The following is a 22,666-nucleotide window of genomic DNA, read 5'->3' as shown; positions in this document are numbered from 1 at the left end:
TGCCTCCGAGGCCAGCTCATCCAAATCCCTGAACTTGCTGCCTCTTAGGTACGCTGCGAAGGTGGGATGAGCTTGTCGCGTGACTCTCTCCACCTTATCGCAGTTCGGAGCAGTAGGGTCAGCGGTACGATAAAGTTCGTCCATCGCCCTGACGTACTCGAGCAAGGATTCGTCCGGATGCTGAGTACGTAGCTCCAACTCGCGCCGCAGACGACGCTCGTAATCTGCGGGCAGGAATTCCTCGCGTAATCCCGCTCGGAACTCAGCCAGCGTGCTAGACCGGTAGCCAGTAAGCCGGAACCAGCGGGCAGCGTGATCAGTTAACGACACTGGTACGACGCGTTCCAGCATCTCGTCATCGGACAGCCCAGTTGCGCGCTGGTAAGTCAGCACGCGATCGAGGTATTCGTTGACGCTAACTGAATCATGATACCCGCTGTAGGTGGGTAAGTCCACCCTCACTCTCGGTCTAGCAGCGGCGGCAGATGTCAGCAGAGTGTTCTGCACGGCACCTGTCAACCTCTCAATCAAGCGCATCGCATCCTGCAACAGCGCCTGTTGAGGCTCGCTCTGGCCAGTAATGCCTGGCACAGGAGCAGAACGCGTCGAGCAAGTATGCCGCAGTGGCTCCATGCTCTCCGCAAACACTGGCGAAGGGTTCGGCGTAATGTGCCTCACGCCTTCAAGGGTACATCCTGCCGGAGAGAGCGCCTCATGTGTCGCGCTACCCTCTTCGAAGCTTATCAAATTCCCAGGGCTAGTGTTCGCCGCAGGGCATGACTGAGCGGTAGCAGTTACCGCCGCTTCGAATTGTTGCCTGTTGGTAGCAACCTGCGACAGCGTATACAACGGCTGTAAATCAGCCCCGTATGCTGCCATGGTTCGTTCGTGCAGTGGCAGACACTCACACAAACAGACTCAACCTGTCACACCTCTGGCCCCACGTTGGGCGCCAAATATAGGGGTATTACTCAGGCTCGCGCGTGCGCACCTGACCCTTCTCTGGATCGCACAGCGCCGGCGGAGCGGCAGTCGCTCCCTAGCACTTTCGCAGCAGCCCTAGCAGTCAGAGCTGTGACCCCTAACCCGCGGTTCGCAGTGAGTTGCGACCACGGCGGGTTCAGGCCAGTGGGGACAGGGTGAGTCTCGACCTAAGGTGTTTATTCACCTTGGTGTACAATGATTCCAACAGACAACAACAGCCACAACACACACAAATACAACACAACACAAAACCTCAGCGGCGGAGCATTCCGCACGTCTGGGGCGAAACAAACCGCACAATGTGGGAACCACAAAAGAGGCTGATAAGAGTTCAGCTCACCCAAAAGTGGATCCGCGCTCGGGCCCTGGGGCGGTGAGTCGCACACCAAGGTCCGGGCGCCACAGGGGGACGGCGTGCGGCGGTCTCAGCGGCTGATTTGAGATGCGGCCTTTCGCTAGCTCTTCCACCGTGAGACAAAGATCCGTCGGGGGAATAGCGCTTCTCCCGAGCGGCGGAGAGGGGTCTCCCCGGTTCCAAGAAAGGGGAAGGAGGGCACGGGGTGCCTTGGCTGCAGCGTCGCGGCCAGGCACGAAGAGCAGCGGGAGCGGCGAAGGTGCCCTCTCCCAGCTACCCTCCGCGAGCGAGCACGTGATTATCGCGTGATAACCGCGTGGCCGCTCCGGAGATATCGGGATGCGCGTGCGATCCCCACAAGTTTGAGCAAGTGTAGATCGACACACTGTGCAGTGGGGATACATGATTGTGGCTTTTCGCAGTACTGTTGTTGCCAGCTTTAGCTACCACTCAAGTACCACATTGTGAAAGAGTGTAGTGGGTTGCATTAACATGATTTGTGAGAGTGCTAGAGTGACTGCTTCCACCAAATTTTTAAAAGTAGACAAGGAGTGTGTAAGGTAGCGTCCTGGTACATTTTCAAGCATGTGTTCCTGCTAGGTCAGGCTTTGAAGGGAACTCTTAGTGTATCACCATGTATCGCAGCATCACCGTGTATGAACCATCTTATTGTTATCAAATGTAGCATTGCGTGCCACTGCCCTGCTTTTATTGGTTGTATATGCTGCTTTTCAGAGTACATTTTCAGTTCTTTGTTTCCAAACAGAATGACAAGTAAGCATTGTCATATAATTCCATAAAACTAGCTTGCATGTTTGTGTTTACAGACAATACATTGATAAAAGTCGGAAAAGAACAATAATTTTTCGTTTAAACAAAAATTGTTGTGCATTTTCTTGTCCAAGCTGCTAAAATATCACCAGGGCGTAACCTCATTTTTCATTTGTGCACTAAATTGCAACTTTTCTGTGCTTAGCTGTAGGAAAGGACAGGCAGTATGAGTTAAATAGTATGCTTCTCATTGTTTCATGTGAGAACAATATTCAGGTCAGCTGTTCAAGAGAGCACTGGCTAATGTCTCGACAGGTGTATATTTCCTATGTTCAAAAAGGGAAGCAGGCCTCTTTCAATACTACTGGTAGTGTGACTTTTATACATCTTTGGAAAGACACAAATGCTTAATACAGCTGTTGTTAATTTAGAGTTGTGAAAATTAAATGTAATGAACAACAGCCTAGTAGAAGAACAAAAGATCATGATTAGATCTTGAAATAGTGCATGATTAAGTTTATCTAGCCATGTGCTCACAGAAGACTCGTATGGTGAGTCTTGGCTGGAGTCTTGGCATATCATGAGAATTAGCTGAAATGCACGTTCTGGATATTCTCAAGTCATGACTGACAGCATGCCAATATCTGGAAAGGAGAAGTATGCAACCGGTGCATTCGGCCAGCACTGAGCCTCTGTGGTTACCAGCACACTTTTTTTGAAAAGTGCTTCAGCTTCTTTTTTAAGGGAACTAGTGGATTAGGTGATTAGGCTGGGAAATTCGCAGTGATACAATGTTGTTGGCTGAAATACAGTAAAAGCTCATTAATTCAGAACTTTGCATAATTAAAGCTAACTGAAACACACTGGCCGAGCTCCGTAGAACTCCTCATAAAGCAAATTAATTAGCCCGTGGATCGGGTCTGCCACGGATAATTCAAGCTGTGTGCTCTTGTGGCTGGCTACTGGCTGCCACTGGTGGTCACTTTCCCAGCTAAGTGACAGGTGGCATGACATGCTTTTCACCATCGTCATTGATCCGTGTCCCTGCGACAGCTCCCCGGGATCTCCCTCGGACTGATGCCCCCCAAAAAAGAATAAAGGAGCCGCCATGGCCTGACGTTTATTTTTGCAAGTGGTTAGTTGCATAGACATCAACCATGGAGCATGTGGCCAATGAGGCGTGTCTGACTGGTCGGGGGAACTAACAACTCGCAAAGGTATAGCAGGCGAGACGAGCTGTGCCATTTTTTATCGTCCTCGTGTCAATGCCCTGTTGGTTGCGTTGGGAATGCTTCTGTTGTGGCGACCAGACCTACACTGTGCGCATGCCGCCAAGTCTTCATTGTGTGGCAAATACCGGGGACTAGTGGACCTGAGGTAGACGATCACATTCCTGTTCAGGTACAGGCTCCAGATAACAAAACACGAACACAAGGCTGGAGATACGATTTGTGCAGTTATCAGCACACTTACACATCCTGATCAGAAGCATGCACGGAATGCCAGTGGAAGGCATGAATGGGATCTCCAGCCACGTTCTAACAGATCTAACATCTGCACATGAAGTGTTGAACGACATTGACTTCACAGACTGTGCAAGTGTCTACATCTGCGCTATGGTCTGCAGTGTCATCATAGATGATGACCTCATCGTCCAAGTAGTCAGCAATGACCGCGCAGGAAGGTGATGCAAATGGGGAACGGGAAGCACCATTGTGACCTTTATCGCAAGTGATGGAAGGACTGCGAATTGCGCTGCTCTTTAATTTTGAAGAGGATGAGGAAGTTGCTTCCTGACAAAGTTGAGCTCTTGAAAATAAGCTTACAGTGGTCACTTCCAGAAAAAGAAAAGAAGAAGAAGCAGAAAACGACCACAGATTCCTTTCATAAATAAAAGGTGATGCTTCCAGAGGGGCTCCCACTTTTTCCATCATCGAATAGAGCCTTGTTTATCACTTCCGTTACTTTGAATTTCATTTAATTCGAATTAAACGAGCGTCCCCATAAAATTTTAATTAATGAGCTTTTACTGTACTATTGGTAAATTGAGATCTCATCGAGAGGCTTTCATTCTGAATTGGACCTAAATAAGACATGATGATGATGTTGGACTCATTGTTCATTCAGTCCTGCTGGTTAATTTGACTGCCCTTAGGCGTTACGAACTTAGACCATACCTTTAATCATAATTCATTCGCCTCATTGTAGAGTGTATGTGATGCTGGTGTCTAGCAGCAATGATGCAATTGTCTAGCAGCTCAACAGCTTGCCAAGAATGTGGAACCCTGCGTTGGCACTTTCAACACGGTTGCAAGTACAGAATGCACACAATGCAGCAGAAACACAGCATTGTACAAATGTACTTAACATAGTTACATGATTGTAAGTCGACCCTCCCATGTCGCCATCCCATATTCGTGACAGGAAAAAAAATAAGAAGAAAGCATACCCGAGGGTGCATTCGATAACGAAAATTTATTGGTAGCTGTCATGGTTCACTGGACTACTCGTCTTCACTTGTGCCATCGTCATCGCCGCTACGGTCCCACAGTGCGTTGTCGTCCAGTGAAATTCCACATTTGGCAAACGATCACACCACGACATCTTGTGGAACAGCAGCCCACACTGAATGCACCCAACCACATGCAGCGGTCACGGAGGCTCTTTTGACGGCGGTTGGCGTAAGTTTGCGATCTTCTACCGCCAGCCATTCATATCGTACTGAAGGCGAAACAGATCCTTAAAAGGTGAAGATCCGGGCTTGTTTCATAACCATGTCGCACATCACTGGTAGGGACTGATCACGTATTTCAGCGACATACGCTGCAAGCTTAGCCTACAGCTCCGGAAAGCGTCCAGACTTCGGCCCATGGGAAATTCTTCACTTGCCGCCACAGGTGAAAATTTGGTTCGCTACAGTCGCTACTCTCGCACCACCCATTCAGAAACATTGAACTTGCGGCTTGTTGCGCAGTGATTTGTTTCTTCAGCGTAAAGGATGGCAGCCGTCTTGAACGCTGCTGTGAACGAGTGCCGAATGATTAGTGGGCCTGGAGCACTCATGACGACTGAGGAAGCATGGAAGTAGCACGTAGCTGGCAGTCAAGTCGAATGTGTCAAACTAAGAGCTACAGGGAAAGAGAAACACGTGAGCGGTGTCTGCTCTTCCATGAACTATCGATACTCCCTGCAAGTGCCGCTGTTCTGAGGGTGCTGCCGCGAATGGAACAGCGGCACTCCCATCAACTATCGACCCCCCCCCCCCCCCCCCGAGTGTTGTGTGCACTGTGAAAATTTCAAAAATGTCGGAAAGCCCTTCCGAAAGGCGAACAAATGCGCAGGGTAGCGAAGAGCTACGGGTAGGGCCATGGAGCAAAAATAAAATTGTTGCTACGTTGTAGCTCCCCTGATATCTCGTTGGTCTTGCTTTTTTGGCGGTGCCATGTTTTGGTTTCGATTGTAAGTCGACCCCTCCACACACACACACACACTTCAGATTTTCAAATTAAAAAAGATAGGTTGACTTACAATCGTATAAATGCAGTAGTCTTTTAGAGCAACGGATAAGTACGCATGCCACATTCTTGGTGTACACACAGCAAGGAGAGAACGCTGAAAGAATCACACGGAAAAATTAACTTAATAGCCAGAAATGTAGACAAGGATTTATTGAGATGAAGTATGCAACTCCTTAAAGGAGCTTTGAAACACTTTTTTAACAAATCATTCTCTTGCTATTAAAGGATTTTGTCTCCCATTGGCCAAAAGTTAGTGGAGTTTGGCACCAATAGGTGTCTTTCCTTCTCTTTTTGGCTCCACTAGTGCGCTGGAAGCTACACAGTGGGCAAAGCCCTGTTTCACATTTGGATGTCTTGGCGGCAAAAGGGCTCATTGCGGCCACCCTGTGGCGGCCACAGTAGACAATGCTATGCAGCACACTGCTGTCATCTAGGAAGCCGTGCACAGCAGGCGCAGCTACACCCAATTGGGTGTACAAAGATGAAATTATTTTTCTGTCTTTTTGAGATCGCAGACATATATGTGTTTAATTTACTTAAATTTAGCAGTTATTTATTACTGAGAATGTCCTCAAGATGATATAATCAGCCAATAGTGTTGGTGGGTCCAGCTGCTTGTGGATGATGCTGCATGATGACATTGCAGGAGTGAGAGCAGGCGATTGTTTGCCGTGTTTGACACGAGATTGTAAATTCCCTGCTGCATGCAGTGCAGTAATATTTGGCTCACATATTCGCAGCAACCTCTATGACAGATCGGCGGTGTTTTCTTACTATGTTAAAGAAGTGTTTCAAGGCACGTCTAAAGGGGAAATTTTCAGGTTCGATGTTTCTATCATTTTGTTCACTTCTTGGTGGCCTGTTTCAAGGGCGTCCTCAAACCTCAGCATTTCAAACCTGATATTTCGCTTAGCATACAATATGTGCTGGAGAAAGTCAGCATAGCTTGTGTGGGGTAAAGGCTTTGCTTAACCTTCCAACTCCTTGTCCCAAGCTGTACTTGTCATGGGTGATTTTACCAGTATCACCAATGAAGGGTCACACTTGTTAAGCCCGACACGCTGCTCTCATTGCCCGAGACGAATTATGGCCAGCATGGGGAAACCTGCCCTCAAGAGCAGCTTCTAATTTCCTATTTTTGGTTCATTCTAACCAGAAACCAATCATGTAATATATTTTCAAAATTGGAATGACAGAAAAAGTTATGACTACATGAAAAGAAAGTTTTGGAATTATGCTATGTTTTTCCGGATATAATTTGGAGTTTAAAGGTTTAAGCTAACAAAACAAAGTGTGTAGAGCACGGCGCAAAATAGCAAGAAAGGTATGCGTATTTGGCTTCATGCAAAAGGTGACAGTGCTATGCAGTGTCCCCTTCGTCACCTTTAGTTGTGGCAGGATTGACAGTGGGTGTTCACATGTGCAGCGATGCTTCCACGGTGCGGAGCGTGCGCTCACTTCGCATTAGCCGGCTGCGAGCAGAGCTGCGCAAGCGCTATGAGGTTCTGTGCAAGCGGCAAGCGGCAGCACGGCCTGCTTTGGAGAAGCAGGATGCCCTTGTGCGGCACATGGCGCGTGCGGCAGAACTCTGCCCTGATGCGGCTGCCCAGCTCCTCATGAGTGATGGCACCACGAACAGCATAACGAGGTGAGCACGTTGGCATTAAAACTCTCTCTCTCTCGAGATATTTTTAGGATGTCAGTTGAGGATATCTGTACAATGGTTCCATTCTACCAGTACTAAAGTAAGGTGCGAAATTATCACGTCACGTCACGAGATGACTAGAATTCACAGTCCCCACACTGCTTTTGAGCACAATGGAAGCTGTATTTGCTCATTCATTCAGTAAATAAAAGCGTGCACGTAGGAAGCATTTGTTTGTTTTCTTGATAACCTTGATGATATGCATTCATTTAATTTGGACATTTCTTTCAGTCCCGTGAAATCCGATTTAACAAGGTTTTATTGTAAATTGAGTTTTCGGTGAGAATGTTGATCCATGAAGCGAGGCAATTTTAAGATTAGTGTAAAATGAGTTACAGGTTTCGAAAATGGCAGTCTTACAAAGTTTGGTTTTATTTTCGTTATTTTTTCCTCCTAAGACTCGTGTTGCCATTTGAGAGACAGGAAGACAGCAGTTTGTATTAGCAGAAAGGGATAGCCAATAGCCTAGATGGAATTAACAGGAAGAAATAAATTTGGGCAAAATAATTTGAGTAATGCGAGGTTTAAAGCAGATAACAGGTGATATATTAGTTGTAGAGTGGGTGCTAAGGGGGAAGGGAAGCACAGTTTAAAATGTTGAACTAAGTGGTGTTATGGAATCGGGGAAATCACAGGTATAAGATGGAGTCAGCTGATAGAGCAACCTCGCCCAGCAAGATTGCTGGGAGGGGCTGTCATCCTGCAGTTTACCTAAAATAGGCTCTTGATGAAGGATGTCCAAAAGATCATGCTAGCATTTGTTTGATTTGTCTTTCTTTTCTGCTTCTTTTCAGGCCCAAGCCTATGCCTCTTGAAAAGCGTACCTGCTGCTATAAGCATGAAAATGTGGTCTGCGCCATGCCCGCTCTTCCTTACACAAGGCACTGTACAAAGCGTATCCTTGATGCAGAAGTAATGCCAACATGTTGCTGTTGCTGCTTTCTAGTGTGTCCCATAAACAGTGGGGCAGGCAAATGTGGGTCTTTATTCTTGTTTTATGTGAACCTGTGAATGTTTGCCACAATGTTGCACAAACAGGAGCTCTATGGGCAGTGACATAATCATTGCTATACTTTTGCAGCCGCATGTGAGTGTGCCTGAAGCACCAGGAGGTCTGTGGCAGCCACCTTCTGAATGGGTGCGCTGACACCAGAATGTACCATATTTACTTGATTCTAATGATGTGCATTTCTTGCCAGAAAAAATTGCTGTGAAACAGAAGCTACAATGGTGGCAAGCTATCATCATTGGAATTGAAAGTTTCTGCAATCTAATCCTCTGGTAGCTTCGTGTCCGTTACACAAGTTCATTAAGCTATAGTATTATAGACACTATCGTAATGTATGTAAGGCATGTAAGGTAATGTAGTACACATGACAGCGAAGTGAAAGAAAAAGAACCTCCTTAACCATCATTACATTAGACATAATGTACAATGTGGACCAGCTCCTGTTTGAACACTGCACTGCGAAATTTGCGGACAACACGCAGTGCTGTGTTCCAGTGTTTGACATGTGCCACGAGCTGCCCCTCTGTCCGGAACATGCCAAAAAGAGAGTGAGTGTACACCTCATCATTTCATGGAAGCTGCCACTTTACTCGGTGTCATTGTGCTCCGGCAGGGGACGTTGTTCACCGTGTTGTTCATAGCTGATGGATACTAAAAGCACCTTCTCTTCTGGCATCATATTCACCATTCTTCTTTTTCTTTCATTTGTGGTACAGTTTATAAGTAGACTTGTGGATGGATTTTTTTTTTTACTTTTCAACAGTGCTGCCTCATTTTCTATAAAACCATTGTATAATGGCAACCAAATGCCTGCTAACTTTGACAATGTTATTGTAAAATTCCCGATTTTTAAAGCTTCTTTAGAATTGTCATAATGACCACAGTAATTTTAGATCTTTCCCTTTCACAGAAAGCAGGTCTGAAATAATATGTTTGCCACTTATGAGCTAATTTTAGAGCGTCTGCATTTCAGTCCCGGAAGCCAAAGCTCTTGTTCACCTTCGAACTTTGCATAGCCATAGACATCGCTCTTTCTGGGCTCTTTGCGTGGCTTTCTATGATGTTGCCTTGTGTGTATTCCAATAGTTCTGTGCTCATTCTTTCTTAAGACACCTGTAATTTTGCCATTTAAGCTTTCTCACAGTGCTTGGGTTCCCCTGCTCTTCCCCTTTATTTCAGGACAACTATAACAAAATGGCGGCTGAGCCCAAACCCAAAAAGCCCCGCAAGAAATCTAAACCTCCTGCGCTGACACGGCCACCCAAGAGGGGCAAGAAGAAGAAAGCTGCAGCTCCAGGCATGACAACACCACCTCCGATGGCACACTCTCCATCATCATCGTCATTTTCATCATGTGTGCCACTCGAAGTGCTCATCCAGTCACCTGTATCCTCCTCGTCTTCCTCCTCTCCATGCTCTTCGCAATCACCCCCATTCCTTGGTGGCAGTGACTCCTCACCAGCTCTGCTAGGCAGTTTGGTGACCCCAACGGGACCGTCTGCTCAAGCATCTGCACTGACAACACCGCCCAGTGGGGTGGGTGCCCAGCAACCCCTACTGCAGATGGTGGCCGCCGGGTGCTCCACTGTGCGCATCAAGACGGAGCCCAAGTCTCCAGTCATGCTGCACCACTCGCTACCCTCCTCCTCTTCCGGTTCTACCGCCCACACAATGCCCATCTTGACGAGCCACCCCATGCCAAGGTCAACAGTGACGGCAGCCCACCTTTCTATGGCAGCAGCGGCGGCTCCTCACATCTTGGCGACAACCCGAGCGATGGCTGTCCACCATCCGCCACTGACAGTGGCTGCCACTACCCCCACCACGGCAAGCCATCTGGCGACTGCTTCGGCAGCAAGTATGCTTCCCGCTGTGACACACCAATCATCTGCAGCACACCTGGTAGCCAGTGCACCAACAGTTGTACGGCCAGCCATGGTGAATCACTCACACATGGTGGCGCAAACCACTGTGACTGTACCGCATTCCTCAACCATGGCATTGGAGGCACCTGGTAAGTGCAGCTTTCGTTTTTCTCACTATATGTGCTATACAAATTTTAGTACCAGACAGTACTGTGCAGGGATGGAAGTGCTGTGCCAAACCTTCGAGCTGCGCCAGCGTGCTCCAAAATGCGAGTCTTGAATGAAGTAATTAAATGTGCACATTCCTTTGCAACCACACAGCCATAGCCTTGTGTTTGTACTATTCTGGATATCATTGAATACTGCCATATTGCAGCACTGGTAGGCCCAGAGAGTGTCTACGGTCTCAGATTGGCTCGAAATACTGCTATTGGAGAAGTTCATATCATGGCGCAATTCAACGACATCCAGAAAAGCACTTTTGGACTCAAAGCCAAGACAGTTTCAGGTGTGACATCTGGAGTGTGGGCGGGTGTGGTTAGCTGTGGCGTAATCTCTCTCTCTCTTGAAACTTGGCAGTAGGAAGATTATAAACATATATATGCATGTTTATAATTCTTCTACATTCACATACTATGTGAAGCAGCTAAACATAACTTGAACTGGCACTCTTTATATGCAGTAGCCATGACGAAAAACCATACTGTCACGTAAGTGAATACGTAAGTTGTAGTTTGTTGGCAAGTAGCAGATTTTAGTTATACATTTTAGTGCTCGCTTGTATGCCCTTTCGGTAAGTTTGTGTCAGTGGTGAACATTGGGCCTATAAGGTCCCAAATCTATGTCGCCCACGGACCACATCTGGTCGTTGATTTGACAGCTTGGCACGATGACAAATCACCTGCTTGCTCTCGTGAAACTTCTAGACCACAAATCCCAAGGTACAACACTGATTGTGCCTCAAATTTCGATCCTACATGTACTCCATTTTCTGCATGACCACATGTTGAAAGCATTCTAAGGTGAACTCTATTCAGAGAAATGGAATTTTTTTTACATAAAATAAGGCTCCAAGTTGCATTTCTTGGGCTGGCTGCCTTGGTACATTGATCCGCTTAAGAGCAGGAATGTTCTTTCTCCTTTAGTGGAGGGGGGGGGTGGGTTCTAGGAATAGGAGTCGCCTGTTTCAGAAACAATTTTTAAAATTCTTGCGAGTGGGAATAAGATCACAACGTTGAAACTAATGTGCAGCGTGTTTTCTATTGAATGAATAATATGAACATCAGGATTGGCATATCTGTAGTATGCATTAGTTTCTGCCCATTCAGACACCTTAGGTTCCAATGACAGCTGACTTTTATATTATTATTGTTGTTATTTTTTCTTAAGCACTTCTGATTAATTGAAGTGCATTCTATGTAAAATATGGCTGAAGTGGACATATATTGAGCCTTTAGCAAGTGGCAATTGCTTATGTCCTTTGTTGCTCATTCTAGCTGCTGCAGTTGTGGGAGCTCTGGGTGCTGCCCCCTCAATGGCTGAAAGCTATGGCTATGTGCCTGTGGTGGCTGCCAGCAGCATGAACACTGAGACTGTGGCAAAGGAACTTGTGGAGAGAATAGAGCCTGACCTGGCAACAGATCTCGAGAACCAGTTCTCACCAGGTGCGTTTTGAGCAGTCTTGCTTGGTAGAGTTCTTTTGATGGGCACTGTTAATTTTGGACTTTTGTGCCAGTATTTGGACATTTGGCAGTATATTAATAAAATGCATAATTTCTTTGCATTTCCTTTAACTTGGGCAGGTGTCAGTTGCTGAATTTTCTATAACTTCATGATTGTGTTTCGCCTAGTATTGCGCTGACGGAAGGGCATAGAACAAACGTAAAAGAACAAAATGTGGACATACGTTTGTGCCATGCATGTCCACCAACTAGCTTCGGTCATTGCTTTACTGAATGTTCTATAATTTGTTTTAATGCAATAAAATTATAGAGGTGAGTCGCGCTATGGCATCTGTGTGCAATTACAGTTGTGTCATGTACTTTGACCCTCAGTAATATGAAGTTTTTATTGCTGCAACTTTTATCGCCATCAAAGTTACACACTGTGTTGACACTTTCTCAAAGGGAAGGTGGAGCATTTGGAAAAGTTGAAATGGAGCAAATTTTTTTAGATTCTGGTCTCCAGAATTAAACAGTACACTGTAAATGATGACATCTGCCCAGAAACGTATCATTAAAGGCCAACAGCAGCGAAATTTCATTTTGGCTGAATTTTTTCTAGATGTGCAGTACAGTGTAGTACCTGTATGAGGCTGACGTAACACGCAGCTTCTGCCACTGTCAGGTGTGAATTGGCCATGCCGTTGCTTTACGTGTCATCCTCATCACTGTTGTTAGGTGACACTTAGGCAATAACAGAGGCAACGATGGCAAAAACTCAAACCTAGAAAGTTGAACCTCGTAGCCGACGTCTTTTCGCGATCCCAGCAGCACTACCGAGCATCTTTCGCATTCCAAATGCCACACACTGTAGTCAACAGTAGATCCCTTTCATGTGCCAGCTTCGACTTTGTGCCACGTTTGATAGCACAAACAATGTCCAATTTTTCTTTTATGCTGAGCACCAGGTGTTTGTCCGAGCTTCGGCATGACGCAAGTCCTAGCTTGCATGTTGCCACCACACAGGCCACCGCTCTCCAGCCACAATGCTGTCTGGCTCGGCACCGAAATGATGTTGATGTCAATGTGGCTTCACTCTCCCAATGCAAACACCTTTGTTTACTGAACGCTGTGGGGTTCTCCTCCGGTACTCTTGGGACAAAGGAACGACAACACAGTAGTGCAAACAATCACAAGGGCATTTATTGCACCTTTCTTAGATCAATGCCTGCTAGCCGAGTTGCTATCCACAAAACATGCCGATGGCGCGCGACAAATCTAGAAGTCCGACTCACCGCGACCGGAAGCGAGCGAATATGTGTCCCATGCTGGATCCCAACGCCTGGTCATTCGCGTGTATAGTCACGCGAATCGTGGCGCGTTCGAAGGCGGCCACGCGAGGCGGTCTCGCAGAAGCATCGGTCGCCGCGCGCGCGGAATGTCCGCGCTGTTCGCCGACCCGCCGGGAAAGAGGGTCGCTGCCTGCGCGGCACGGCACGTCCGTGCTGCTTGCTGTCTCGAACCCAAGAGCAAGCGCCTTCCTTTCGGCGCCCAGGTAACCTCGCCTGTCGGTGGCATTAGCAGCGCAACACTCGCGCCATCTCTCGCACTGCGCTTCAACCACATCGACTGCGCGGGCGTCACGCAGGCCACGCGGTGAAGCGGGAGTACAGGAAACGCGCTATGCGGGAAAAACATCAGGGGAGGCGCGAGAGTCGCGCATCCCCACAACGCACAGAAAGGAGGGGAGTTTTGTAGACAGGGCTTGTCACGCTTGACTCAAGTTGGCACATACTGGTTCCTGGGATGACCCAGGAATGTCTGTCTCTTAGCTAGAATGTCTGTTGAATGACCGTGGCAGTTGCTGGAGTCCGTGAGGAAATGCTGTAGGACACCGTTTTCCAGGAGTTTCTTTCTCCCATTGGTCCCTGTAGGCAACAGCGAACCAACAAACAACACTCGATTTGCCAAACGTCTCGCCTTGCTGGCGCTGGAACTCTGTCAGAGGGGGACACGTTGTTAGCTTCACAAAGAGATTCGTCGCAGTGAGGCAGGAGAGGCTAGAAGGCTAGAGCCCCCTCTGGCTGATCGTAACAGCATCCAATGTTAAGCCGGACGCTTGGCGGATTTTCCATTTCATGGGTCATACAAGGCTTTCGCCTTAAAAAGAAATGCCAACAGCTTCACACCTGCCTTTGTGCTGCACACCCCGCATGGCACAACTTCGTCGCCCTTCTGTCTGCCATCCTTCCGATGTTAACGATAATGTAGAAGGGCGATGGGCGCCCAAGGCCTGCGGTGATGTTATGTGACGAAGGCGTGCCCTGCAGGGTATATGGCAAAAAGGCAAGTGCGGTGAAGTGGCTCACATTATTCTTTAATATCTTTTTTTTTATGTTGAGGCAATGCGATGAAGGCATGCCATGTATGTGGGGTGCTGGCACGAAAGCAGGTGTGGTGGTGGCAATTTGTGATTTTAATGGCGCAGCAGCCGTGTAGGCTATAATGTCCCAGCACATGTTTTTTGAACTAGCCTATTTATTCAAATGTGGTAAAATGGTGTAAATGGCCAAGTAAAAATAAAGAGCATGAAATGTGCTACAGTTCCTGTAGGGTTTTTGTGGCCTTTAAATAATTGAAGGTATCTTCATATGGCACACGGTATTCATTGCTCGATAATAGCATGGGATGGAAAGGGATTCTTTTTTTCGAGAAAAAATTTGAAATATCTTGGGTCTCCACTTTTCTAAAAAGCAGCTGTGGCGAGTGGTCTGCATTTTTTTATTTCCCTTGAGGATTTTGCACTCTTTTTCCATTTGATGCACACATCCAGCAACCAGATTTAATTGTTATAACCTAAAACGTTAGATGGGAGCATTCTAGTAAGCGGTTTATTTTACCATAGAACACATAAAAAAGTTGATGGTGCATTGCCTGCTCATTGTTACATCTAATATGTTGCTAAAACTAGTATTGTTATAAGTGGGCTCGACTACATAAAGAAATTTCACTGCCGCCACGAAGGAATCCCGAAGCAATACAGTGCAGACCACTTACAACGTAACCGCTATTAGCGCGGGACCGGTTATAACATGGGTTTTTCTGACCTCCTATATATCTCCCATAGAACTCATTGTATAGGTGGATTGTTTATTGCGCAGGCGTGCGAAGCAGAAACCGGTTATAGTGCAGTTCCTTTAAGCGCGTGACCATGAAATCGACGCACGAAGCATGGCCTTTTCTCGGATACGTTGAGCATGGCCCACGCAGTTGCTGGGTGCGCAAATTCGGAGAAGAGAGAGCGTGGGCACACGCATGGAGACCAGCACCGAAAAGCGAAACAAAAAGGAGGAGAAGGGCGGGAGACTTTAGAGGAAGGAGGGCGAGTGTTTTCGTCGCTATAGCAGCATCCAATCGGGGTGTGTGGAGTGCGGGGTAGAAGCGATAGTGGCGCCAGCGCCCTCCTTTTTTTTGTATCAGTCTCTGTTGCATTTGGTGTGTGCATGTCGTGATCTCGTCGTGTCGTAGTTGTCTGTCCTCTATGCACGTGTGTTGTCGAGCGTTTGTCACCATGGCGTCGGTGGCGTCTTCAAGCGAGAAGAGGCATGAGAAAGAGGCATGCCTTATTGCTGGAGACGAAGGAATGCGTTATAAGGGACATAGAAAGTGGGCTGAAGAAGGCGTCGGTGGCTGCCAAATATGGCATTTCCGACACGACTGTGTCACCCATATACAAGAACAAAGACAAATTGTGGCAGCAACGGCAGTAAGATTCGTCTTCCCTGTCAAGGAAGTGAATACGTATGTCGAAATACGAAGACGTGAACGCAGCGCTCTTCAGATGGTTCCGTGCAGTTAGGGCTCAGAGCATAACAGTGAGTGGCCTCATGCTCCAACAAAAAGCCAAGTTTCTTGGTGCTTTTAGGCCACGACGACTTCAACCCACTTAATGGATGGATCCAGTGATCCGAGAATCGCCACTGCATCAGCTGTGAAGTGGTGTGCGGTGAAAGTGGTGATGTCAATGATGAGTCCATCGCAGTCTAGCTCAGCTTAAATTTGGAAACCATGCTGTCCACATATACGGAGACAGACGTATACAATGCTGACAAAGCTGGCGTATTTTATAACCTTCTGCCCAACCGCACTCTTGCGCTGAGAGGCGAAGCCTGCTCTGGCCATAAGGCCTCAAAAGAGCGCGTAACTGTGTTGCGCTCGCATGGATGGAAGCGACAAGCGCCGCCTGTTTGTCATTGAAAAATCAGCAAGGCCATGTTGCTTTAAAAAGCGAGAGTGCCTGCCAGTGACATACAAATCCAACAAAAAGGCGTGGATGATGTAAGACATGTTTACAAGCTGGCTTTGCAAGCTTGATGAAGACAAGGTGGCACAGAAGCAACAGGTCATGCTCATTCTCGACAGTTGTACAGCCCACAACATCAAGGCAAAGTTGACTGCAGTCAAGTTAAAGTTTCTGCCTGCCAACACGACTGCAAAATGTCAGCCGCTCGACCAGGTTGTCATCGCAACCGTAAAGGCACTTTACAAAAAACACATCTGTGGAACAGTTTTGCTGAGCATGCAGCAGCAGCAGCCTCTTAAAATGAATTTAAGAGGCGTGACTGATATGGTTGCCGCTTCGTGGTGGCAGGTAAAATCCACTGCAATAAGCAAGTGCTTCAACAAAGCAGGCTTCTTTCGCAATGCCATGGTGACGCTGATGAGTCGAGCAACAATGTTGCTGATGAGACGGTTGGCACTGACGACGTGTGGTCCGGCCTCGTTGAAAGCAGTTTGTTTCCGCCACAGACACCTTCCAAGAATATGTTGGTGCCGGTGAGTTGGAGCTTCCTGTCTGTGAGGAAGTGAGCATGGATGATGCGACTGTCGCAGCGGTGTGCGGTAGCGCGGAGCTTGCAACCGAAGATGAGTTGGACGATGATGTCAACCTGACGCCAGACTCAGATGTCCCGTGCAAAGACGCTTCGGAATGCCTCAGCAAAGTGAAGATGTACTGCATGAAGAACAGTTGAGTGAGAAAGCGCTTCAGTGCTTAAAGCCTTGCAGAGGACGAAATAGTTCGAACAACTATTGACAAAAATCTCCAGACGAAAATAACGGCGTTCTTCCGCTGGTGCCACACTTGTCAGGAGAACTTGGTTTCTGTGCTGTGTTGCGATTGTGTTGCATGTGTGTGAGTGAAATATGTAATAAATTGTGTTTGAAAGTTGGGTGGTCCATCTGGCGTGGGCAAAAGCCGAAAAAAAGCATGCTTTGGTTATAGCGTGGATTTTTGCAACTCTCGCGACTTGTGTTATAAGTGGTCTACACGTAAATGGATACGGCCGCAGGTGCAGATGGTCAAATACCATATTTACTCGGAAACACGTAGAGCACGAATATAGGTCAACTCCTATATAAATTGCTCTCTGAGAAATAAAATAATTGCTGTAGTATGTGTTTTTGGGCATTAGTCTACCGTCTGTCTTTCTGTTTTCTGCGTTTGCTCTATCAGCACGAAGTGCCGAGTTCATGATGCTGCATTTAAAAGGAAGGTGATCATGCGTGCGAAGATGGACGGAAATCGGGCGGCATCATGGGCGTTCGGACATCATGGACATCATGGGCGCTGCTTATAGTTCGTGTTGAAGTGAGAGGCAGCTACTGCCGTACTTCCTCACTCCAGATTTTTGACAGCGAGTTTCCGCGGTCATCGAGTAAAATGTGCTCATGTTTGCTTGTTTGTGTGTGACACCATGCTTGTTAATTTAGTTATTCCTGTACTGTATGGGTGCAGATTAGAATAAAGTAAATACGGCATTTGTGTTATTGGCAGGTATGGTATTGACATGCATGGCAGGGCGTTTTAGTTTGTGGCCTTGGCCCTCGCAACTGCAGTGGCGGTGGCTCTGTTCACATTGGGACTCCATTAGCTCGGTACTTTTGCTAGTTTTGATCACGAATTTAGGTCGAGATTCTCTGGTCACGAATGTAGGTCGATAGCTAATTTTGGTTAGCATTTCTGAAAGAAAAAGAAAGTGTTGAACTATATTTGAATAAATATGACACTTTACTTACATTCAGTTGCTTGCAAATGCAGCTCTCTAATCACATGCTGCATGGAAGAGAGCAGCCATCGAAGCGGAGCAGTGTCTCGTAAACATGAGTACTAAACGCAAGACCTCCTCACTGTCATTTTTCGTGTAAAGTCCAAGTGCGTTGAGATCCTGTCACACCTTGTGCGGCATGTGCTGTGAGTGCGAGGGAAAACATGCGTAGGTGAGCCGAGAAATATGATGGCTTGATGTGCGCTGTCTCCCCGCTTGCGAAAGCGAGGGTGAGCGAGCGTGCAGTAATGTGATACAGCTTTGTGTGCATCTCCTCTCCTGTAATTCCGCCATCACTGTGTAAGGCGCAGTAAGGTGTCCAATCTTGGAAATAATGCTCTGTTCTTCCACACATTTAGTGCTGGAGGTTGTGTAAACCTAAATTTTGGAGACGCGTTTATGCGAGGGGTAGAGGACTTAAAGCGTTTGCTCCATTCTGCCTGTGCTCTTTATTATACCAGTGTTGTGGTAACGAGTGTTCGCAGTCATCGAGCGAGATCTGTTCATGTTTGCCATTGCACATGTGCCGCTATGCTTGCTAATTTAATTAGTAAGCAAATGTTTAATGCAATTTATAGTGAAGATAAAGCTACAACCTTCATTAGTTGCTTAATTCCTTGCTAGAATTATAATTGTTTTGACTTTTGGGTGAAACTAACTTTTTTGCTTATAGAACCAATACTAGAAAAAATACCTAACAGCTACAGAGATTTCGAACAACATACCAGATCTCGCTTGATTTCTCGGACATGACGTGTGCTTAAGGTTGCCAATGTGTGCTAATACCAGGTGGCAAAGCCCCCTTTCCATGGTTTTCCATACGACTGCAGAAGTGCAAAGAAAGTGCCAAATTATATGGTTTCATTGGAACTATAGAAAGGGTTTTGAAGGCATGTGTGAGTATGCTGTGGGGTCTAAGTGCTCTGTGGAACAAAGGATGCACTGCACAGTTGTGCAGACAAAGAAAGGCCATTGGTTGTACCTTTTATACAATGTCAGCTAGCTGAAATACAAGGAATTGAACATGCTAAAGAATCGAGGTTCAACTCACCGTGGAAGGATATTGAACGAGTAATGTTCACTGTAACGCCATAGTTGCTTGCAGGAGCAGTTCATGTTTGGCTGTCGTGAGCTGGTCAGTGGAGCACAGCTACTGTGGCACTATTGCCGTTTGTACCTTTACCTGTGCTGTTGATTTATGTGCCCCTTTAGTGAAATATTTGCAATCGGGGAAACAAACATATGCTGCAACACTAAATGTAGCAGCACAGGCAAACCCTTGGCTTAAGTGCACACATGTAGCTAGCGCTGAGCACAATAAGGTGGTCGTGGCACTGCACAGCCGATAATGCATGCACATCTACCCGGAACCGCCCAGTTTTGGCATGGTGAAAAGAAAAAAAACTTGGCCACACATCTTTGTGCTGCGCTGCTAGGGACGTGTAAGCACACAAGCGTGGCAGTGCTACGTCAGTACATAATGACAACCGCAAAAATTTATTGATTTTGCATTGGTGTCATGAAATGGCACACTGTTGTGATACAGCTACATTCTGCAAGGGTGGTCTGGTGCCCATCTTCTTTAGAATACAAATACGTTTCTGTGTCAATACTGACAGTTTGTTCTTGTCCAATCTTGTTTTGCATGCAGTGCAAATTATAAATGTGCCAATGTTGTCTGTGAATATGGCTTCAAGCAGGAGGCTGTGTTGTTAGCACAACTTGCAGTGTGAGATCATTTCAGCTTGAGTACAGTGACTTCATTATTCAAATGTTTTAAAATAAACATAGAGATAAACTTAACCTACAAAAGTTGCAGTTTATTTACACAACAAAAATTTATCCTTACAGAAACCATATTGGTAAAGGGAACGTTACAAACGTCTAGGAAAATCTATGGAATTTTTTTAACCGAGTTTGACAATAACTGTCTTCGGAGATTGGCAGAACTGCGTAGAGTGCACCAATGAGTATGCCATAACTGCGTAGAGTGCACCAATGAGTATGCCATAAGTGTGAGCGCGACACTGTCCCCCAAACTGATGAGAAGGAAGCTACTTTCTCTTGCACCCAAGTATCCACTCCATCAGGTGGTGATAGCATCGGTACACTTGCACCTTCTCTTGTGCTACTGGATTACTGTGGTTTGCTCTGCTGCGTGTGTGCTATGTGGGAAAGCCAAATGTCATGTGGGGAAAACATTAGGTGTCACATCATAATATGCTTACAATGTATGGCTTTGCTGCTGCTTCCAGTTGTGTTGGCCTGTACAAAACGGAGCTATGTAGTTGATAGGATACACACACTGTTATAGAGACATAAAAACTCGGCAGAAGGTTTTGCCGATTTTCCTGCATGAAGCACTCTTTGTGTTATACACGACTCCAAAGCTTGATTGGTGTTTCGCTCTTAGGCACGAGTGTCATGCATTGAAATGCATTAGAAATTCAAATGACAGTGGATGTCACATTGCTGCCGGTAAGCTTCCTGCAATAGCGTACTGCACTTCGACACATAGGCTGCAAAAGTAATTGCTAGTAATTGTCATGTGCATAGTTCTGTCACTGCTTCACCTGACATCATTTCTCACTAAGGTAGGCTGGCATTCGTTTTCTTGACTTTGAAAAGCAGGTATGAGTGAGCTACTTCGCAGTGTACTGATGGTAGCCGGGCACTGCCTCAAAGTTGAACTTGCCTTGTATCGCTGCTTTCATTGTGCTAGATGTTTCAACAGCGTTGGTGCCTATTGGAGGTGATGCAGTTACCGGCAATTTACTTTAACTGTCATCATTTTTCGTATAACATAGTGTCTGGCTGCATTATTACTGACAAATTGCTTCGTTACCAGTTTTGTGGGGGTTTATTGTGAACTTTCTCATTGCCATTTACAAATTTGCATTGCATAAGTTTTGTGTTTGCCTTTATACTGTGTGTGACAGTTTGAAACTCCATTGCAGACACAATAGAAAAGTCTTTGGAGCTGCCACTTGATGCAGCGGAACTGGCCAACCAGGCAACGAAGCTTCTTGAGGAGCATGACTTCACGGAGGTGTTGAACAAAATCTCTGATGATGCTTTCAGCGACTTCTTTGCAGGTATGCTTTGTATGCTGTCTAACGCCTTACCTCTCATTTATGGTCTTTAACCCTTATGCACTGTTTAAGAAACAGTATTTGTGTTGCCGCTACCATTCCTGCCAGTTTTGCATGAGCGAGTAAATTCTGCATTCCTCGCACACGCATCTAGCCAGTCAGCGTGGCTTGGCTGGGACATCCAAGCTGTGGGTAATGGGGATTGTAAGAGTAACATGGTTGTTTTACTGTGCTATTAAACGCTTAAATAACTCTTGATTTAGGTATAGTTTCATTTTGAAGCAAATAGTCACTTATTGCCAGTAGCCATTCAGAGTTGCTCATGAAGATTTAGCCAGACCCACTTGAGAGTTACTGTGTACTGCTGCAATGCTGGAAGTGTAGATGATACATCTTGTGGCAGTAAGCTTATATAGAATTCAAAGAAGTGCTCTTGTGTTACACGACTGCATAGCTTGATTGATGTTACGTTGCCTTGACCATATACAGTGGACATTCATTACAATGCACTGCGATGATATAGTGAAAAAGGTCCATTATGTCCGAAGACTGTTCTGTTAAAAATTTGGGTCGCAGTTGTTAACGCTCTCTTGACGAGTGTTGCCTACAGGCAACATACCGAAAAAAGAATTATTTTCTTGCAGAGTTTCAGTATTGAGTACGAAGTTTCTGGCTAAATTTCTTTGGCCAACACTGAATGTCAGGCAGCAAGCATCATTTGTTGTCTTAGAGCAGGAACACTGAACGAGGAAGACATTTTGCACGTGACTCACTGTCTTGTGAAAGCATGGTCAGAGGAGTCCGGCCAATGCAAGATATCCAGCTGCAGTGGTATCATACATGTGATGTAAAGCAAATGAAATGTACACTTATGGTTCACATATAATGAGAGCTGTCATATTATATTCAAAACGAAGCCTTAGGTGACTTGGGGTGAAGCCCTTTTCGAGTTTTCTGTCGGGGGTTTTCCCCCTATTTCTGCAAAAAATTTCTGCAAAATATTTTTTCTTTTTGTTGATTATGCTTATTCCTGATGTGTTTTGCATATTTAGATTGAAAACAAAACTTTTTGGGGGGCACTTATATATGTCTTGTCATTAATGGGTTAAACGGTGAAACTTTGCACATACCGTAGTCTAACTTGTAAGCTAACGAAAAACTAAAGAAACGTTGAAATTGAAATAACGTAGATAAATGGGTTCATGCAACAATTGTACTTGCAACAATTGTAATGCCTGTTGCTGACAAATGGCAGCTTCCCCATACTAGAGCATATGTATACCTGCACAGTGGCAAGATTAGCAGCCAGCACAATGTCAAGGAGCAGGCTGGCCCACGTTGTCATGCCAGCTGTCCAGCCTTAGTGCGTCACCGCCACCAATAACACAAGCAACGGCTGTGGTTTGCTCCTCACACAAAACTGTGGCCAGTTGTACAAACAGGTTTTAATTTTATCTTTCGCTACAAGCGACACCCACTGTCAATTAATCTGGCATGAATGAGGGCCGTTGGTAGGAGGCCAGCTCAACTCGGGAGCCCATGTCTGGCCATTGCAGCACTGCATGCAAGACACCTCATACACATCATAGCAGCATATTT

At 46.2% G+C, this 22,666-nt stretch overlaps 1 protein-coding gene across 1 annotated transcript in view; it reads left to right on the top strand.

The window, feature by feature from the left end:
- The window catches only part of LOC139059167 (uncharacterized), a 56,369-nt gene that overhangs the window by 28,446 nt on the left and 5,257 nt on the right, over positions 1-22,666 (top strand). The window contains exons 5-10 of the mRNA XM_070537174.1: positions 7,055-7,276; positions 8,128-8,228; positions 8,757-8,890; positions 9,522-10,356; positions 11,704-11,871; positions 20,933-21,070. Of these exons, the coding sequence (XP_070393275.1) occupies positions 7,055-7,276; positions 8,128-8,228; positions 8,757-8,890; positions 9,522-10,356; positions 11,704-11,871; positions 20,933-21,070 (1,598 nt within the window). The remainder of the gene's footprint in view (positions 1-7,054; positions 7,277-8,127; positions 8,229-8,756; positions 8,891-9,521; positions 10,357-11,703; positions 11,872-20,932; positions 21,071-22,666) is intronic.

The sequence above is a fragment of the Dermacentor albipictus genome, chromosome 4 (assembly GCF_038994185.2).
Source record: "Dermacentor albipictus isolate Rhodes 1998 colony chromosome 4, USDA_Dalb.pri_finalv2, whole genome shotgun sequence".
In the NCBI taxonomy this organism is placed as follows: Eukaryota; Metazoa; Arthropoda; class Arachnida; order Ixodida; family Ixodidae; genus Dermacentor; species Dermacentor albipictus.
This window is presented reverse-complemented; position numbering and strand designations above follow the sequence as displayed.